This window comes from Uloborus diversus, chromosome 7 (genome assembly GCF_026930045.1).
Source record: "Uloborus diversus isolate 005 chromosome 7, Udiv.v.3.1, whole genome shotgun sequence".
NCBI lineage: Eukaryota > Metazoa > Arthropoda > Arachnida > Araneae > Uloboridae > Uloborus > Uloborus diversus.
The window spans coordinates 145,233,844-145,255,728 of NC_072737.1; the positions used below are offsets into that span (position 1 = coordinate 145,233,844).

At 31.1% G+C, this 21,885-nt stretch overlaps 1 protein-coding gene across 1 annotated transcript in view; it reads left to right on the forward strand.

Moving 5' to 3' along the window:
• Positions 1–15,945: 15,945 nt before the first annotated feature.
• Positions 15,946–21,885, forward strand: part of LOC129226927 (achaete-scute homolog 1a-like) — a 28,688-nt gene continuing 22,748 nt past the window's right edge. Inside the window, exon 1 of the mRNA XM_054861555.1 lies at positions 15,946–16,075. Within this exon, the coding sequence (XP_054717530.1) occupies positions 15,946–16,075 (130 nt within the window). The remainder of the gene's footprint in view (positions 16,076–21,885) is intronic.

Sequence of the window (21,885 nt, forward strand, 5' to 3'; positions counted from 1 at the left end):
CTAATCAATCAATTACAAATTTAGTTGATTTTTTTAGTTGATGCCCAACATTGGTTAAGACTTTCAATTTTTCTTTTCTTTTTTTCATTTTTTTATTTTTTAATAGCCTGTAGTAAAAATGAATGAAATTTTTGATACAGAATCGAAAAATAACTATTTCGTTCAATAGTAATAACTAAATCAAAAGCTACACTAACTGGGACATGTTTTAACTTCCTTCTATCTTATAAATCGCTGTACTGAGGTATGCGACATCAAGCATCTACGATTAAACTTGATGAAGTCATTGTGCCATGGAAAAGTATATATTTTTTCGCAACTAAACTTTACTTAAACAATTTCGACCAACGAATAAACATCATTACGAACATCGATAACGCAAATAATCGATTAATGCGTTTTTGTATGTTGACTTAAGGCTTAATCGTTTTTTAATGCTCATCAAGTGCTTTTTTTACCTCATTTGATCGTTGTGAGCACGGGAAACCCTAATACAGTGTTAACAAATGTATAGTTTCTTTTACCAATGGTCTTGCTCGAATACGAAATGGATGTTCAGGGTTGACAAGCAAATTACAGACTAAATTGTAAACAATCTGTTTTAAGCTTGTAATGATCTTGTAAATGTTATGTAGTTGCCGAAAATGTGTTAGTTTGATTGGTTTGTTTGAAGATTCTGGCGGATAAAAAGGGCTCATGTTAAGCATTCTAAATTCTTATTATTTTCCTTCTTTTCTTTACTAATAATAAAGCTGCAAGTCTCTCTGTGCGGATCTCTCTCTGTCCGGATCTCTGTCTGTCAGGATCTCTGTGACGCGCATAGCGCCTAGACCGTTCGGCCAATTTTCATGAAATTTGGCACAAAGTTAGTTTGTAGCATGGGGGTGTGCACCTCGAAGCGATTTTTTTGAAAATTCGATGTGGTTCTTTTTCTATTCCAATTTTAAGAACAAAACTATCATAAGATGGACGAGTAAATTACGAAATTATCATAACGTGGAACCGTAACATGGGCACAAGTCAACTGGCGAGATACGAAATTATTATAACGTGTAACCGTAACATGGGTACAAGCCAATTGGCGAGAAAATTCATCATACATTATTTGTAAATATACAGGCGAACCAAAATACCTTTTTATTTTTCTATTACGGGCAAAGCCGTGCTGGTACAACTAGTCATAAAATAGAATTACCACACTGGAATAAGATGTTTGAGTATTAACGTATAACATAGCCATATTTTAAATGATCAATTCTTCATTTGAGTAAAAAGGTACTTTTCGTTTACTTTCAATACATGGCTTGTTCAAAAATTTCTGAGTTTAAAAGCTTTTTGATCAGATCCGCTTTTATTTTCGGGTGTAATGGCACGAGCACAATATTATAAAATGCGAAGCACCAACGACAAATTATTTGCTGTTAATGCAGAAAGAAAGTAGGAACTGACCCATGTCGGAATCTTTACTGCAGCGAGATTCGACTGTAAGACGCTACGTAAGTCATCAGCGACAGAGTTACAATTAAGTGTTAATATTATTTTATATTTGTTATTCAGTAAGTATATTATTGGAAGGATTATGATTGACGGATAGATTAACGGAAATAAAAATGATATCTCTAAATGTGCTAGTAAATATAGTATATATTTTTTTAAGATTTGTACTTGCTTCTTTTAAAAACATTTTAATGAATGTTAGATTCAAGATGTGACGCTTCAGTTATTTTTTTCTTCCATCTCTCTCTCTCTCTCTCTTTTTCTTTAATTTTTACAAAAGTGCATGAAAAAAAAAAGAATGAAAAAAAAATTAATTTGAAAATTGACCTCTTGAATTCAAATTATGTTTTTCGCAATCACGAGTGTGTGTGTGTATGTAGGCGTGTGTGTTTATGTGTGTGTGGGGGGTATGTGTATGTGTGTGTAGGCATGTGTGTTTGTGTCTGTGTGCAGGTATGAGTGTGTGGGTAGTTGTGTGTATGTGTAGGTGTCTGTATGTATGCGTGTGTGTGCATGTGTTTGAGTGTGTGTATGTGTTTGTGTGTGTGTATGTGTGTGGAGGCATGAGTGTGTGTATGTGTGTGTACGTGCGTGTATGTATGCATGTAAGTGTAGGATATGGATGCAATGTGGAGACGGTTTTCGTTATAGGAGCAGCATCGTGAGGAGCCGGTCGACGGTGATGCTGCAGAGGGTGCTGGCGGGAAAATAAAATGATAGCACATCAAAACAGTCAAGTGAGAACAATAAAAAATCGTGATTGCTCAAAAAAAAAAAAAAAAAAAGAAAGTGAAGTACGCTACTTGACAAAGTTTAAAGTGTTTCTGCATCTGGTTAGTAAATTTGTTTTTACTAAATACATGAAGTTAAAATGAGAGGAATAATCGGATTTTATAGATTTACTTATGTCATATTTTCTAAGCATAAAGGGTTATTTATTGTTTCTGTTGCTTCACCTCGAGCAGGATGACCAGCTACGTGATAATGAAAAAAATGCCTGGTCTTCGAGGAGATTTTTCCACTATTTAGAGAGGAAATTATATCTGTATTTCCTTTGAGTGTTTAAGGTGTTAGTATGCAATTTTGCTGTATATTTCTCTTTCCGAGTTTCCTGACGGAGTGGTACCGTCTGGTTGTCATTAATATTTTCCTTAATAGTTTGGTACATTAAAATACGAAGGGGTAAGGTGGGACAAAGGGAAATAGTAAATATAACTTACTTTTTTCTAAACGAACAAATTGCAAATTTGCTTTGAAAATTACAGTGCATAAAGAATGAATTATGTATACGTTTACAATTATGGTTTATAGTATAACTTCCACTGAAGCATTATTTTTGTTTTGGCAATAAATTTGTACGTTCAAAAAACGAAAGTAAAAAAATATCATTTTTTCTTTCTCATGGGGCAGAATGAAAAAAAAAAAAAGAAAAGAAATAAATAAATAAATGAATAATCAAATGAATGAGTAAAAGAAGGAATGAGAAAACGATACACAATGAAACAATAAACGTATAAATAAATAAATTGCCTTATTAATATTTGAAAAAGATAAATGAGTTAACAAAATAGAGAACGAATAAAAAAATATTTGAATGAAGAAATAAATGAATTATTAAATGAAGGAGTGTAAATTAATCAATAAATAAATGAATACATAAGTGGTTCAATAAATGATTGAATACGTAAACAAAATGAACTATTTCACTTTGCCCCATCCATTTTACACCGCATGCTCTTGTCTAACTGTACAAAACATTTAAATTAAAGTAAATTACAAAATATTAAATTAAGCAGATAAACACTGTACCGAACGTTAGTGGGTCTCAATAATTAATTAAAATTTTAATAACAAGAACAAGTTTTTATTTCATTATTGTTTTTAAAAAATTGGAAACTACGAAAATGATCCTATTATTATTACAAGAAAGGCATTACTGAAGCAAACTTAGACGGTTTTTATCATTTGTGACGAATTGCATTCATGAAAAATAATCTCACCAGATATTGTAGATGGCTTTGAGAAAATACATTCTACAGTCTCCGGTGATAAATATTATGGTCTGCTCTTTTTAGCATATAAAAATACCATTGAAAAAGATGAAAAATGCATATTTATAAACTTCTCTTTTTTTTGGAATATCTAATCATTTTGACTTCGTTGGACAACTGCGATTGTTGTTGTATGATTCCACTTCAGTTATTTCTTTTTTTTTTAAATTTATAGGTAGGAAACATGCAAGCAAAACATCCGTCCAACACAATAAGAGTCTATCGTGCTATTTTAAGAGACAGCGGAGCATAACAACAAGAATAAATTAGAAATAAAAAACTAAGTAAAGTTTTTGAATCATGAGAGCAAAAATAAAACAGTTGCCGCTGTATTCTTTTGCATAAAAATAAAAACTTCGAAAAATTATAAACTCTTATAGGCCGAAGTTTGGCCATCGGACTAATATAATCCACACGATTTTTCTCATAATATTACATTCGATTAACAATACAAAATTTTGCGAAGTACTTTACAAAAATATTTATATATGCGTTTAACATACCGTTGTCATTTTTCTTTCTAAATTTCTTTAAGACATTAAAATTAATAGGTTTGTTTAAATTAAAAAAAATTAAGTCTATCATTTTGCAATTAATAGTAACATCTAAAGATTTAGTTTAAATGTATAACTATAGAGTAAAAAAAAAAAAGATAATTAAATTGCCCAGAAAATCGAATGTTAAAAAGCAAAATTATAGCGTTGGAAAACCAGCAATATTTATTTACAACGAAATTTGTTTTAGCCTTTCAATTTTAAAGAACTTCACCGCAGGTAGTTTAAAAAATGAATATTTCAATTAGAATGCTGCTCAAAATATTACTGCAGAAATCAATTTTGTCTAAAACATTACTAACATTTTAGCGAGCAAAAATATTTTTAAATATGAAAAAAAAAAAAAAAAACCATTGTTTTTACTTTATTCAATTTTTGTTGAAAATCAGCTATTTTAACTTTTGTTAATCACTGGAGCAGATTTTGTTTTCAACGGGCTTTAAAAAATTAACCTTTTTCGGGAGAAGTATAGAAAAATTTTTGATATTTTGAAAATGATGTAAAACGTTTACTTGAACTCAAAGCTGAAAGATTATAATAAATAAATAAATTTCTGTTAACTTATTCACTATTCTACATATTTTCATGTTTTTGTTCTATAAGTGCAATCTGCCTTGCCATTAGGAAAAAAAAATAATTAAATCAAATGAACCTAGAATAAAATGAATGATTAAAGAAATAAATAAGTGAAAATAAACTGAACTACAATAAATAAATAAAGATAATTAAAATTAAAAAAAAAAACTGAAATTTTCCTTTTGAAGAACACTTTACATGTCTGTTGGCCCAGGCAAACTCTAGACCAACATGCAGGCAGACTTCTGAATTGTTTTTAAAGAGAAAGTCAAGATATTCCCACACACATTTTTGTTCTCTACCACTTACAACTAGACAACTGAAAGTATCTATTTGAACTGTGATCTCCTTTTCAAGTCAATGATGCACAGCTAGCAGAAAAAGCATCATATATCAGTAATCATTCTCTAAACGTAACCATTGTGATTTCCGTAAACTCTAAGTATCTAATCATCGATGATGATTCCAACAAAGCGTATAATAACCAAGAAATCGTTTTGTCATCATTAACTTCATTTTCCTTCTAGACGTTTTTAATGAAAAAAATATCGCAATTCTTTGTTTCTGCTTTTCCTTTCAGAAAATAAGCAGTTATTTCATAAGTAATTTGGTAATTCATTCAAACACTCTCTCTGTAACCTTGACCTACTTTATTCCCAAAATTCGTCGTTCAGTCAATTTAGATAAATAAGGAATCTGGCGAGTGTCGCGATGAAATGGCAAGCAACGATATCTCGTTCTCGTATATCGCCAACCGGCAACAGAGTGGACGCAACTAAAATAAAAATAAAAATGGATCCAATCAATGATTTACGCAGTGTTAGATTGAGGAATACACATATGGGGCACGGTCTCAGGGCACCCAAAATTGGGGGGATCCGTAGCTTAAATTTTTAAAAAATCGAGTAATTTCATCCAGTACCTACTAGTATTCAAGTTACGAAAAAAAAGGTTATTCTTGAAATTTTTATCTCTTTCGCAAATTCTAAAGCTACTTCACGTTCAACACAATGTTTACACAATAACATTTTAAAACTATTGTAAAAAACTTAAAAATTTACGTCTTATTGCAACTAGGCTAGATTTGACGACATTTATTGTTATAATGTAATATTTATCACGCATCAATTCTACTTATATTATTGCTACAGTTATAACTTAAAATGTAATATATGAATTAGTTTTTGTTGAAAGGAGTAAGTCAGCACTGTTCGTAAGTTGACTTACGCCTTTTAACAGAAGTGTTAGTATTTTAAAAGCTCATTTATACAATATATTATATTGCCTATAATTGAGATATGACAAAACTTGCCTTGGTGCGGAAATACGTAATGAGCAAAATATTTTATTACTTCACTACACAGTGTAAGGAAGAGGGGGGAGAGGGCACGTAGTAAATTTCATATCCAAAGTCCTCAAAAATCATAGTCCGGCCCTGGTTTTACGCAATATTACTTTAAACTGATTTATTCTCCAATACTGCAATGAATACGAGCGAAATATTTACTCGAATACATTATGATTCTGGTTGGCTTTTTGGTCTAAATAAATAGCACATTCTTCTAGTTTGAAAATTTTAATTCTAAATTAAATGTCATTAATCATTATATTGTTTAACACGTTACGCACCAGTTATTCAAACTAACTTTGCGAGTTTTGTGGCAAGAAAGGGCGTTAAATTTAGATTTCATAATTAAAAATAGCAAAGATTATTACATTTTTCTAAGTACTTTCTTAAAAATACTAAATTAATGAAAACGATGCACAAATACTAGTTTAAGAATTAGAAAAGCTGTACATTACATTCTTATAATATCATTTTGGGTTTTAAATGTTCACAGAGATATAGGAAAAGAAAAAAAGAAGGAATGATAAAAGAGGAAACACTCAAAAACTATTTAACCGAATTCTCTACGGCTTTTTTAGAAATCTTTTCAAAAAGAGTTATGTGTGTAGTTTTTAGTTTCAGTAAAATTCGTCATCAATGTTTACAAATGTTACAAAATGTCTATCCCAATAATGTTCTTTGTGGTTTTATATTGATATCAAAATGAAAGTTTGTTTTCCTTTACATAAGTTATCTCATATTGTAAGATAAATGAAGTTGATGCGGAAATAGTCAAAAATGCCCCCCCAATTTCGAATTACGATTTCAAAACGAAACATAACATCGAAAAATTGAAGAAAGACATTAGAATTTTTTGAACTGTTTCATAATTACTATTAATAAACACGTTAAAACATGGAACTTTTTTTTTCCAATGCGAAAAAGTTTAGCGTTTCTGTTAGGCAATCCTACACTTGCTATAAAACCCTTTAACTCTAAAATTTGTTTCAGCTTTTTTTTTGAATTAAGTTCCCTTTTTAAAGAGACGATATCTAATTAAAAATTGAACCCCTTTAAAAATAAACATTTTCGACTGAAATACAGCTGATTAACCAAACGCATGAGGAAAAAAAAAAAAAAAACTGGCTACGGAAAAGAACTGAAAATAAACTTTTCTAATAATTTTGAACGATATTATTCTATCTTGGTACTTTAAAAAAAAATATTGTATACTATGCCTTGATTCTTGCAACTGTTGATTCAATTAATGAAAAACAGGTGTGAGGGTACATTCCTTTAATGTGAGTAAATATTTATCAAGAAAGCAAAAGTCTTAAAATCGCGATTAAATTTACTTAGGAACCTGTGAACGATAGTCTTGAAATTCTAACACCCTAATTGTAAAGAAGTTCAAAGTCTAACCAACTAATCAATAAGAATTGAATAAATACCTTTGTGCTTGAAAGTAAAAGAATATAAAACAACAAATTTTCAGGAAAACTGTATGCACGTTTTTCAGGGTTACTAGAGAACCTTTTTTCAATGCAAAAGATGGGAGCTTTTTCCTGCAAATGTTAAAAACTTGCTATTAAAAGTGAGACATTATCGCAGGAGATCCCCAAACCTTTTTCACAAAAGAGCACATTCTAGAATACTGGCCGGACAACGAGCTCTTTTTATTATTTTTAAGGATAATTAATGGCTGTACTATATAATTTAACTCTGTTTGGTTTCTTGTGTAATATAAATGATTTAAAAACAATGCCTACAAAATCTACAAAGTATAAATTTTTGTTAGTGAAAATATGAATCTCAAAGTCAATACGTATTTTGTCATAGCATTTCATCAACCATTGTTTCGTAATTAAAGGTGTATGATGACATTCTGCTAGTAAAGTAGCATTTATTCTTGATGTTTCACTGAAAAGGGTAGGTACTATTGGCTTGAATTTATGTTACGATACTCTCGCAATATCGTTGCAAAGGTTATTCAATTCATCTCAGAACCAAAAACATTTCCCCCTTTCAGTGAACTCCCTAAGAAGTAAATAAACAGTCTCAAGGTCAGGGTTCATCTTATAAAACCGTGTTATATAAGGGATATTGGATTAGCTAAGATTTGGCATTTAAGGAAAAAGTGACCAGTCGAATTTCGTTTTGTGCTTTTATAAATGCCGATGCACAGTTCTACTTTTTTTTTGCGTATGCTAATAATGAAAAAAAAAAAAACTTTCGCATAGGTTTTTTTTTTAAACTGATTTTTTTTTCATCGTCGTGATATGGCAGCGAGCCACACGTAAGAAGATCGGCGGTCGCTATGGTGTCTGCGGGCATTGGACTGGGGACTTCTGCATTAACGAAATTTCAAACATAAAATTAAAAATAGAAATCTAGGGATTCCAAGAATTACAATTGCTCGGATGACATACTTCAGTTTTCAAAATTTGTAGCCAATTTTGAACGTTGTCAATTACGCCACGGTTTTTTTTTTTACTATTAGTAAAACACTTTTCGCAAAAAATATACGGATCATTCAAATAAAGAGGTATTCAAGTTTTAATAAGTCAAATAAAAATCCCTTTTTTACTATCTCCATGAACATTTCATTTTTTATCACTGTTGAAGTTGTTAAATGAGAACATAGTGACAAAATAACTTCGCTTCATCTTTACTGAAGCAACCAACCGTAGTTTCCAAAAAACCGAACAAGAAAAAAGGAAGAAGCCAAAGGGGGAGTTCTGCCATCGTTTCTGCTGAAACCTATAAGGGCTGGAAATAAGGGGGGTGAGCAAAAATCGTCTCTCGATCGGCATTGTTGGATCTTTGACGTCGTGTGGAAAACGCGTGCCTTTGCTGTGCCAGCAGCTGCCGAATTGCAGTTGTTACTCGTTCTCTATAAAGCAAACTTTATTCAACCTATTCCAAGGACTTTTGAATAATGGCGGGAACAGAATTATTTAAAAAAAAAACGAAAAGATAAACCTCAGGGTAAACATAGAGTGCTTATGAAGTCAATTTTCAGTTTTCTGATAAGGGGTTTCAGTATTTTGTGTTCCTGCGGTTCACGTTTTCTTTGAAAACGGAATCAAATTTAATGTAACTCTATTGCAGTTTTCGTAATGCAAGTTTATTTATTGCATTTTAAAAGCAGCTGTTGAAAATGCAGTGAATGATGAAATATTCCGCATTACTTGAGGTATTGATATTTTCTTCTTTTCTTTTTTTGAGAAGAATACTTGTGTCACAATAGGTTGTATTAAAAGGAAACGATTCCATCCAACTAGAGATGATGGTTTTTTGGAAATTTTTGAAACATAATTTTTTTTTTCAAGTCTCTTAACTAAAATATTTTATAAATTTTCGAAGATCTCGTGTATTTCAAGTTTAAGTGCATGAACTGCAGATGTCTTTTCATCAGCTGTTTATGAGTCTTTCTGTTAGAAACATTAGGGGTTCTAATGTGAATATATTAAAGAAAAACATCTGGTGAAAGGTAAAGCTCATAAAATTCCTGATATACCGTTAAAAAAAGATTAGGTATTTAAAATAAATTTATGGTGTACAGATTAATGAAATTATAGTGTACTGAATGATAGTTCAAAACTGCGATGGACAAAAGCAAAAATACAAAATGATTGGCAAACAAAATTATCAATAAAGACAAGTATGATTAGTTTTATTATGTCTCACAGAAATTCACAACAAATTTACTTCGGACGGAGAACTATTTCTGGAAAAATATAGGGTAAAATCGTGTGGAAATTTTTTTTCTCACTTCGCTACCTTTTATCATGTTCAGAATTTTGGTAATTGTTGTTATTAAAATACTAGTCACAAAAAAAATTTAAAAACGTGTTTCTGTGTTTTAGGGAACTTTGCGTATAGTGAAATGCTGGATAAGGATGAAACGGTAAAATATCTTGTTTTGATCGCAGCACCACCAATTATTTTTTTAATTTTAGGCCAAAGAGACCCCATTTTTTGACTATTTGACCCCTACACAAAAATGGTGGTTATAAGGTACATTGAAAATTTTTGCATGATAAGAGAGCACTTATACGTATAGCCGATCAGTTAGCGCCCAGTCTGCCAGGGCGAGTAAGGGACAAGATTGGGAGGTAGGAAATCAAACTATGCAAGTTTCCTGAAGATATTCTACAAGTTTTTCAAATAATCCTCAGATATTTTAAGGCTGAAAACGAAGAAAAATATTCAAATTTCTGATGATTTTGAAACAACTTACTTCGTCATTATTGATCGCAAAATTTTATGAACTCTTCATTATCTCTGTCTATCAGGAGTTCTCCCTCCCTCGCCCTTCCCCTCAGAAAAAAAAAAAAAAAAAAAAAAAATATGGTCCTACTCACTGGGACATTTATTTATCGAAATGGCCAATTTCTGTTGCATCTTTTATAATGCTAACATTTGCACTAGGGGTGTCCCATAAATTCTTCAGAGCATTCCTACTGATGAAAACAACGGAGTCTCCCTAAAAAGGAAACTGAAACCTCTTAAATATTTCACTACCGCCAGTCTGCGTCATGACAGTCCCTCGAGAGCGTCCCTGCTTTAACCACCATTATCAAAATAAACTCCTGGAACATTTATTTATCGAAATCGATGATGATCGATCTCTGTTGCAGGTATAAATAAGCTGATCTTGTTAGCCAAGAATGCCCTCCTCTCCCTCCAAAAAAATAAGCAAGCAGACTAAGCTTCCTTCGCTGAAACTTCACCACAAAACTTGCAAATTTAAATCTGAAGAATTCTTCGGACATTCTTCTTATAAAGTAGAGAATCCGTTTCTCTTACGTATAAGGATTTTTAAAAAAAATGAATTGTTACTTGAAATAAGCGAAAGGGAGAAAAAATCACATAGTTGTTTACAAAAACTTTATATAAAAAAAAAGTCTGAACTGGTCGAATACATCGTTCGAGATAGTCAGTATAGTTTACTTAATAAGAAATTACCGATGGGAAAATTAAACCTAAAATTTGGAGTAGTTGCAGCGAAAAAAAAAAAAATCTTATGTTACTGGTTTATGAGAAACCTTGAAAAAAAAAAAAAAAAGAAAGAAAGAAAGAAGGTTTGCAACCTCTATTCTCTGTTTTTGTATGCAATTGTTTCTGCTTCTGCACGGTAACATTTTCAGATTTGAAAGATATGAACGATTCAAACCGCAAGAAAATCTCAGTCAAGATTATGGTTTTTTTTTTGTTAAAGATTTTTTTTTTTTTTCACAAGACCGTATAAGTTTATTCGTTCCAAATCTTAAAGGTTGAATCGAGTATGACACAAAAGATAATTCTGTAATCGGCGACGACATTTCGAGTGCATGAAATAAATCCCTTGACGCCACAAAAGCCCAAATTTACATATGAGGTTAAGCGCATGAAAAAATATGAATTAAATATTTAAACGAACTGTAAGTGATACAAGGATTGTGGCAAGGTTTAACAGGGCTGCCGTTTCGGCGAAATCTATCAGCAATGGTTCGAAACTGGCGACCCTAATCTAACTGTTCCATGAAAATATAATTGAAACTGTGACGGGTCTTAAGTTGAAGCATTTTGTAGTTGTGCGTATACTGTCAAATACAAATGCTATAGAAAAGAAAATGCTATGGATAAGATCTCGCGACTAATGAAAATTAACTGGGTTGTTTCCTAAATTTTAAAAGTATTTTCTTCTGAAAGAGCATGTTTAAAAACATAGGGTTTAACAGTTTTAAAATAATTTGACGAAGTTTAATTTTTGAAAAAAATATTTTAATCGGTGCGCAAATTCAATAAATCTTTTGTGTTTCTGCTCATGTTATCGCAAGTGATGGAATGTCATTCACTGATGCCATTAGTGCTGAGCGCAATATTTTGGCATTAGATAAAGGTGAAAGTAGTATAACGCACTATTAGTAATAAGTTTCATGTTTCAGAAGAGACTTCATTCAAAATTTTCATCATGATTGCTATCACTATTACTGTTTAATGGCAAACTTTTTGTTTTAACAATGCTTAAACATTCAGCGTTCCAATGTAGTAGCGCACCAAAGTACATGACTTGGGACGTCATAAAGACCACGCCTTATTTCCAAACTATGACATTAAAAAAAATCTGGGGAAAGAAAACTGTTGGGAAAATAAAAAAATTTTCCCCTGGCTCCACACTTTTCTTTTTTTGCTTATTCTGTCAATTTCAGTGACTAAAAGTAGTACGTTTGAAGGAAGGAAATGCTCTCATTTGTAGTAAAAAGGATGTAAATGAAAATTCTCAGAGAAATGCCTTTAAAGAGTTATTATGATCAGGCAAGTGCTCCAGTTTTACCCCTATGTTACCAGTTCTTTACACACGATTATTTAGTCTCGGATTACTTTGTTGTGTCAGATTATTTTGTTCTTTCGTAGCCGGAGTGAGAAAGATTAATTCTAAGTAGTTTCTCAGGAAGACAGTGACTTCCTAAAAGCACTTATCCCTATAAGTATTGAACACTACCAAATGGGTCATTGCTGGAAAGTGGTGCAATTACACATCGATGATTGAATTGAGCTTAACAGAGCAGACTACATGAAATTTAATAAGCAGTTAGTTTGAAATAGAGCAGAATTTACTTAATTTTCTGAAAAAGAAATCTAGAAGGAGAATTTAAAAACTGTAATAATTAAAAAAATAAAAAAAAATAAATAAAATTTCGGAAAATGTTACACAAATATGGTATTTCAAATAGGAAACATCGCATAAATCATTGATGTCGAAATGGCTGTTGATTTAATAGTTAACATGGTTTTTAAAATCCGAAAGTTCTTAATGCCTTCATAGTTCTTGCCCACGTAGGGAAATGATGCTTTTGAAACAAGTCTACTTACTTGCTCATTTTCTCAGACTCTATTTAGTACTTTTTTAATTTTCTTTTGCAGACTTTTTTGTAAATTACGTTTTAATCTTATTTCCAGGGCTGCGGAGTCGGAAGGAAAATGACCGACTCCGACCCCGACTCCGACTCCTGGATTTTTGAAACGCCCGACTCCGACTCCAACTCCGACTCCGACTCCGGATTAAAAAAATATTTTTTTAATTGTATTTTTTCATTTCCCTCTCTCCCTTCAGGGGAAGGGGAAAAACCTTTAAATAGAGATTGAAATATCATTTCTTTTTTAAGAAAATTTCGCATTTTGTTTTTATTGTAAACCCAAGACGCATACAACGTTATAAATTCAATTCAAAAATCAAATTTTCCAATAGTTACGAGTTTAAATGTGAGATGACTAAAAAATCCCTTTAAAAAAATTGAAAAGGATTAGCTATAATTTGCCCACCCCCTTTAATGTTTAACAAAAATATATTGATCAAATCTTGTGCTTTCAATTTTTGAAAGCTGTAACTTGTGAGAAAAAAAGCTTTTTTTCAAAGTTCAAGTTCTTGAGAGGGAGTGGTTTGGTCCGTGTGATACTCATCTGGTAGGTGACACCAAAAGTTAATTTCAGAGTTAAAGCAAGCAAACTGAGGGACGGCTACAGAAAGTTCAAGCTAGATGATTGCCATAATGGCAGTTATTTTCTCATTAGTAGCTTTTTATACATATTTTATTGCCTAACATTTCAATTGGTAGTCAGTTTTTAAAAAATGCAAGGAAAGTCAGTGAAAATGAAAGAAAAAAAGAAGCTCGGAGTCGGAGTCGGCATGTTTTATAACGACTCCGACTCCGACTCTTTTACCCCAAAATCAGTCCGACTCCGACTCTTCGACTCCGACTCCGACTCCGACTCCACAGCCCTGCTTATTTCCAGTTCATAATACATACGCCTATTCCGCATACATTGCTGGTTTTATCATTGGAAACTTTTTAATTACTTAATTTTCAAATTATTAATTTAATTATTGTTATTATTATTATTTAGAGAAAAAATAATCATAAAACTAATAAGTTAAAAATTTATAGCTTAAAATAAATTATTATTGTTATTCAGAGAAATAAAACGAGGTTTATTTAAACGTCGAACATTCCAAACACCCCAACAAGAATGAAAATCATGTTATTGAATGATGGCTTTAAAGTGCTGAATATGCCAATGAATTTAATATTTTTCTATTGAGTAGAGCAGAGATTCCGTAAGATCTAATAAGGAATTCTTTCTCTTTTCTTCTTTTTGATTTCTTTTTTCTTTTCTTCCTTGTTTTCTTTTTCTTGTTTATCAAGGGATTCTCGTCTACCATCAAAAATCACGAAAATTAAAAAAATAATAATAACGAACAAATTGTTATTTATGTTTGATTTAATAAAGTAATTTACATTTGAGGGTTTATTTCTTTTTTGTTTACATTTAAATAAGTACCCGAAATTTCTTTAGTTCAATATTAACTTAACTACATTGAACCTTTTATTTAATTTTTGAAATTTACCGTCATTCTTTCTTTTTATTATTATTATTATTGATATTATTATCATTACTACCATTATTATCATTATTAATTTACTTTCCCCCCTCGCAACATTTGTCTCGATTTTATTTCTATGTGATGCGTTCTTAATGTTACTTAGACGCATTTAGCATATAAATGTGAAATTCTGCTCTTAGCTCCAAGATTTCGGATATTTAAAAGTATCATATGCTGAGATGAAGTCCTCTTTATAACTTAGAAGTGTATTTCGCTTTCATTACATTCTGTGTGATGAAATAACTCTTCACTTTAATACCTAACTATTTTAATATTTGTTTCATACGACTTAAATTTCCCTTAATTCTGATCTCTCTACCATACTTAGTTTATTAGTTGCATCTTTGCTTCAATTCTTGGAGTTCAGTACTTCCCCTAAAAGCTTTGAACAAGTAGGAAGGAAAGTATATTAATATTTATAATATTAGAAAGAGCAGAGATTTTTTTTACATATTTTCTAACAATTACGCCAAACTCTCAAAGTTGTATTTTTCCTCAGTAAATCATTAATACTTTAATTTTGGAAAATTAACCGATTTTGAATAATCGTATTGCGACTGATTGCCAGACTACAAGCTCGGTACGAGAAATGAATTCGAACTAAGCTTCTCAATGAGTCGTAGTATCGATTAAAATAATTTGAAATACAGTCAAACTCTGTTATAACGAGCTCTAATTTAACAAGAACCTGGATTTAGCTTTTAAACTTCTTTTGAAACTCTTCGTGAGAAAGAATTGATTGAATTTCGACTGAAATGTCTATTTCATCTTATAGTTACACTTTTATTATGCAGCTGAAACAATAGTTTTTTTTAATTGTAATTTCAATTAATTTTTAAAAACCTATTTGCTGATTTTGGAAAATTGCTTTGATCTCGACACTCTTTTTATTTTTGTGTATAAGTCTTATGATTTTTCTTGCAGTGGCTACAGCTGACTAGTTTGCTTCTCTAGGTGCCATGTTATTTGTACATTAAGGACTAAAAATACGAAATATATGTTTATGAATAGGATTTCTTTCATCACAACGTTGTGTTGTTCAACTTAATTGGGCAATATGACATAACTTTTCCATAATTTGCCCTGTTTCCTGCATGCGTTCAGTCCCCCTCCCCCTGCATTGTTTGCATCACACTTTCGGTTCGAATCGCTGCGGAAGCAACAGACAGGAATTAAACCCTTTAAAATTATCCTCCGTAGCATAATCTCCCGTCAGCTCCACATCCCATCGGTACCCTTTCGGGACCCCCGGATCCAACGGAACCCACGCGGTGATACCATCACACACATGCCTCCACCAACAGGCGAGGGACCGAATCTCCCCCAGAAAACACATCTCCCCCCTCCTCTGTTGCATGCGATGGAGGGGAGGCAGTAACTGTACATCATCATCCCCCCAGGTAAAGGTAAATCTCGGGGCAAACGAAACGTGGAGGCAGCAGTCAGCAGAGAGCGCGGGAAGGGTGCGGACAAAGTGGAGAGATCGGCTTTTTTGCTTGGATTAGTAGGATGGAATCGGATGGATTCGCGGAGTTTGGACGCCGGGATGTGGTGAGGGATCCGCCGCAGCATCCCTACGGAGTCGGGAGATTTGTCGACTCCGGGGCGTGGATGAATGCTGTTTCTAGAATACATGGAGGTATGTTGCAATAAATTTGAATAGATTTACATTTGTTCATTATGAATTGTTGTCTACAACACTATGGAGCGATTCATAAACTGAACCGTTTATTTCAAAATCCAGCTAAGCGACAACTCTAAAATTTCGGAAAAAGTTTTTAATTTCGTACCAAAATTTTTCTATAAAGATTACAATATTAACACCAAATTTCGCCCACTTCCTGCGATCGGATAATTTTGAAATTTGGCACGCGACTTCAGACCCGATGACAATGCAATATTCTATAATCAAATTAATTAATTAACTCTTTTAATTGTTAGTTTCCTCCAATTTTAATCAATATTTTGGCATAAATCCAACAATGTGAAAAAGGAAAAATTAAAAAAAATACATTAAAAAATGCTAGCAAAAATTATTTAAAAATATCTACAAAAACCTTTATTTTTTCTGCATCAGACAAAATTTGTTCCAATGTTCCAAGGTAATTAGAACATGAAATATAATTGTTTTTAACTAATTTTATGCCAAAATTTAGGTGAGCCTTCAATTGGAAATTCATTGCTGATCAGACCATTGTTGAACAAAACTTTTATTCAAATGCATCTCAAATTTTCAAAGTAATATGAATATGATTTACGCAAACTACATCGATGACTCACAGTAGCTTCCCATCGGGGTGCCCTTGGCTTAACTTTAAGATATTACCTCGCACTCGTTTTATAAATAATTTCGTCGCCTGATAATTATCCAACATAAGACTAAAAAACAGAAAAATAAAATAATAGTTTAAAAAGCTAAAAAGACCCGCTTTCGTAGCAAAATGAACTAAAAAGTGAAAAATAATCTTTGGATGATAGTAGTTGACCAATCACTTAATTTTAATGTAATACAAAAAAACGTGGGGGGGGGGGGCTTCTTATCAGTTGTCTTGAATTTCTTCCATTTGTTGTCCAAGTAAAAATGTAAATAGAGAGCACCCCACACTTTTTGTATTACATTAAAATTAAGTGATTGGTCAACTACTATCATCCAAAGATTATTTTTCACTTTTTAGTTCATTTTGCTACGAAAGCGTGTCTTTTTAGATTTTTAAACTATTATTTTATTTTTTTTAAACTAAAAGTTGAATTTTACATTGCACATTTTAGGTATATTTCATTAAATAAACAATGTTGTAATCATCATTGAATAATTTAATATAGTGATGCAGATGTTTTCTTAAAATTAGCAATTTTGTCGCCCTTGACTGTTTTTTGAAATAAAACGATTCACTTACCCTATCGTTGTTAAGTGACACATTTTTTGGTTCCGGTTATTATATTGCAAACGTAATTTTCATCCCTGATTTCATTGTTTATCCACTTAATCAAAAACTTCGTCGCCATTCTAAAACTTCACCATTGCTATTATTTTTTGCCTTCCACCTTTATCGGTTACTATTAACTCGTACCTATTTCTTTTTAGACTCAACAAGATTGTTAGTCAAATTGCGATAATTACTTTGTAGTTTAAGAAACAATATTTTTTAGCTCCCTCCGTAGTTCGCGATGAACAGAAGGTCGGAAATGTGTTGTACAAATGGTTAGCTACATTCGTAGAGCTGACGAGAAACCCTTCTTCAATGAATAAAATGCAGCCAAATTAAATCCTTAGTGCCGTTTTCATGATCTGAAAAATAATCTGTTCGTTACTACAAAACTTAATCTGTGTGTTTAGGGTTAAAATTTTATGCCTTTCAAACCCCTTTCACCCTGTTCTTATCAAATGTTAAAGATTGTAACACATTTGTTTCGTGCAAAAGTTTTTTCCAAGGACAAATACAATTATTTGAACTAACTGATTTCAAAAATAAGAACACACAGAGTTCAAGATAATATAGCCTATTATCAAAATAAATAAATAAACCAAAAAAAAAAACCATGAGAATGTATGTGGTGTTTTAAATTTTGGTTTAAATGCAGAGATAGTCTTATGAAATGCCATTTATTATTATTACTTCACATTTTTATTTGGGTTTTATATATATATATATATATTTTAAGTATAAAGAGCGAGTAGAGAAATCGCTTTCTCTTATTCTTACTTACACTTATTCTAAGAGAGTATTTCTTACTGCGGCTGAATTGACAAATTTAATACTTTATTTTAAAAAGGAAATGAATTAAATTTTTACACGAAATTTGTGTCCTGTAAAAAAAGGACATATTTTCAAACTTGTTAAAATGATGCGGCTTGAATATTTTTTGAAAAAAAATGTCTTTGTGTAAAATTCTTCCGCTTGCAAAGTACTAAAAACGTTTGCCAATCTTATATATTTTTTCTCAAAGATGTTTTTTCTAGGTACGCCATGAGTTTTCTAATACCTCATCAAATTTCAAACGTATGACATCATTTTAAACACTTTTTCACCACGCCAGCAAAAACAAACAAACAAAAAAAAAAGCTAACAAATCACATTTTGCTATTGTTTAAAAAATTACTTTTAAAACTATGTTTTTGAATTCCTTCTGTCAATCGCAAATGCTTCTCACAAATCAGCTAGTAAAAACTAATAATTATTACACTTGTTAGTTAGTTGTCGAATATATTAATATAGTAATTAATTGTTTCATCTAAGTTTGTATGCAAAAGTAATTAATTGAAGTTCTTTATGTAGTTTCCAATTAGCTTAGTAATTTTAATGAACATTGTTTCCTTCAATATTGATTTTTCCTATTTTTCTTAACAGTCATCGTTTAGATCCCCCCCCCCTCTAGATATCCCCACCCTCTTTTTTTTATATTTCAATTGAACTGATCAGAATATGAAAACATGTTTTGGGGAATTCAGCCTTGTTTATGCTACAATTTTAGCATGTGATAATTTTCCGCGCACATCAAGTTCATCTAAGGAGCATCTAGTTAGTACAACAGAAAACAGCACCATGTAGATAAATATTTTACATTTATAATTTGTCATTTTTATCAAATCCCAATTCGAGGAATAAAATTATACAAAACTTTAACAATTGCGGAATATTTGAGTATGAGGAGTATAATAGTCTTTCATAGCTATTTTATGTATTTCTAATTATGAATGAGTTCTTATTATTGAGTGTATTTCATAATTTCTAGAGGTATAAAAACGCTTTTACGTTTAGAATCTTACACCATTTAAGTTTAAATTTAAACACTATTAATCTCAAAATTAAGCAGGTGAAAGCGGTACTATTGAGCTCTTTTATCTAAACTTTGCCAATTGAAAATTAATTTTAACTACTGAAAATAAGACTAAAAAATTGTTCTTTTAATATTTGTAAGCCTATCATATCACAATAATTTAAACTTCAAAAGTTATAACAAATGAAATGAAAAATTTCAAGACTTGTTTTGGCATGGATTTTTTGGATATAAAAATCATTTCATAATGATTAATAGTTATTAGACAATTGGGCTATTGAAAATGTTTCATGCTAAGGTGAATGAACAGGAACATTTTTATAGCAATCGAATAACTCATGAGTAGGACTCGGATAATGATGACCTAAAAATGCTGAAAAATCCGCTAAAAAAGGTGTTTTAAAAAGACCTTGAAATGAAAAAGAATGCTCTTTAAATTTTCTTTTACGTTAACTTTAAAAAATTACAAATAATAACTTTCATTTACAAACTTAACTCTTAACCTTTTTCACATAAAAAAATTTTGTTCTCATACCTTTATGAATCGAATAAAATAAATAAAGATATAATTAAAATAATAATGCAAATTATGAACAAAATAAAACGTTAATAATTGTATAATTAAGGTAAGAATTGATTGAACTTTAGATATAGTAGTCAAGAGCATCAGAAGTACATTGTATTATAAAATGTTTTTTTCATATTCTTAAAATCGAAAGGACGCCTATTGTTGAAAATCAAATTATTACATCTTGAAAAACTATGTTCAGGATTAACCCCCGCTATTGGAGTAACTTTAAAAGAACAAGATTAATTAAGGGAATTGTCTTCGATTTATTTTTTTTCCTTCAGTTTAAATGTCCAAAATTTGCTTCAAAATGTTATTTTGAAAATTTACTTTTGCATTTTTACATTTCGTAAAAAATAATTTAAAAAAAAGAAAATTAATCGTTTAAAATGCATAAAAAAATTTCAAAAATTTTAAGATGCCACCCCCCCTCCCCGCCATTTTTTTCGGAAAAGAAAATGAAAAAGATTTACAAAGTAAAAGTTAAAAAAAAAAAGGATTCAAGTCTTGCTTATGGGACAGCAAGATTTGTAGTCACTATCATTTGCCGATATTTTATGAATTTAATATCTTAAATAGTTAAATGAATTACTAACGTTTTGATGCACAAAACTGCAGACACGTGTTTCGGCGTTACAAGGAACACCCTTTTCAAGGCAAAGAAGTGTGAGCTTTTGGACAGATAATCTTCTTTCCTCGCACGACTTTTCGTCCAAAAGTTCCTTCTAACACCGAAACAAGTGTCTGCAGTAATTTGCAATTTTTTTTCACATCAAAATTTTGGTAATTCATTCATTTAATTTTCAAGCCACAAAGTTATTTATTCATTATCTTAAATAGCACTTTCTAGCATAATTTTCATGAATTAAGTAGCTCTAAATTAAATAATAATTGAAACTAAATTAACACAAGGCTAAAAGAAATGAGCAATAAGTATAATTTGACTCTCTCAAATATTAGAAAATAAAATATATCACTGTAAAAGATGAGTGGAAAAGTAAGAATCAATTTGACGTACTATATGTATTTATATATTTAAGTATACTTTAAACTATAACTTAATTTAATGAATATTACATTTGAAAATGCGATTTACCATAGAAGTGGAGTACATAAAATTTCAGTTTCCATCATTTTTCATAAACCCAAATAAATGTTAAGTTTTTTATTAACAAGAAGTTGATTCGCAGGAGCAGAACATGTTTTGAAAAAAAAATTGAAATTTGATAAAAATTAATGAAGCAAATAGATCTTAAAAATACACTTTTCTTAAGCGTCTGTGACAATGTGTTTTGTTTGCATACTTTCGGCATACATATATTTTTAAAGCATGGTTTTAAAAAGCAGTCAATACTAGTTATGAATTGTAGATAATTGCTAAAAATTATTTGAATGTTGATATTATGAGTCAAAACAAAAGCATAAAATCAAAGCAATAAAAAATGCATGAAAAAAAATAAGAACAGGTAACTTTAAATCAAAATTGATAATAGGGAAGTTGCAACCTATTAAATGTTCCTATTTTGACTATTGGATATTGATAATTGACCCTCAAAACTAAAAAATTCACCATCGCCGAATTTTAAAACACCATGATGGATTTTTAATGATTTTTTTTATAAATCCACGCGCAAAAGTGCACTCTTCTGAAACGTCACGAACTCACGTCACAGGGCACTAATGGGCAGCCTTCCGCCGAAGATCCCTTGTTTCCGCTACGGACATTTTGAGTGGGCTGATATTTTTATTTTTTAGAAATTCAATTATCTTTTTGAACACACTATGGAGGCCGGATTCGTTAAAGCACAATCTAATAATCTTTCTCAAGTAACATCAATAATGGTATTCGAATATTTTCGAGAGGATGAGAGGTTTAATGTTCTAGAAAGTTCGTCTTAAACGAAGCCAACTGCACTTCCTTCGGCTTCTCCTTGTCAGCTAAGCGAGGCGGAAGAGCGCATGACGTCACTTCCTGTGCCATTTGACGTCACAATCGCTTGACCTTTAAAAATTAATTTAAAAATAACTACTTATCGTATCGCAAAATTTTTTTACCTATGATGTTCATACATATTACTCTATCATATAAACATAAAATTGAG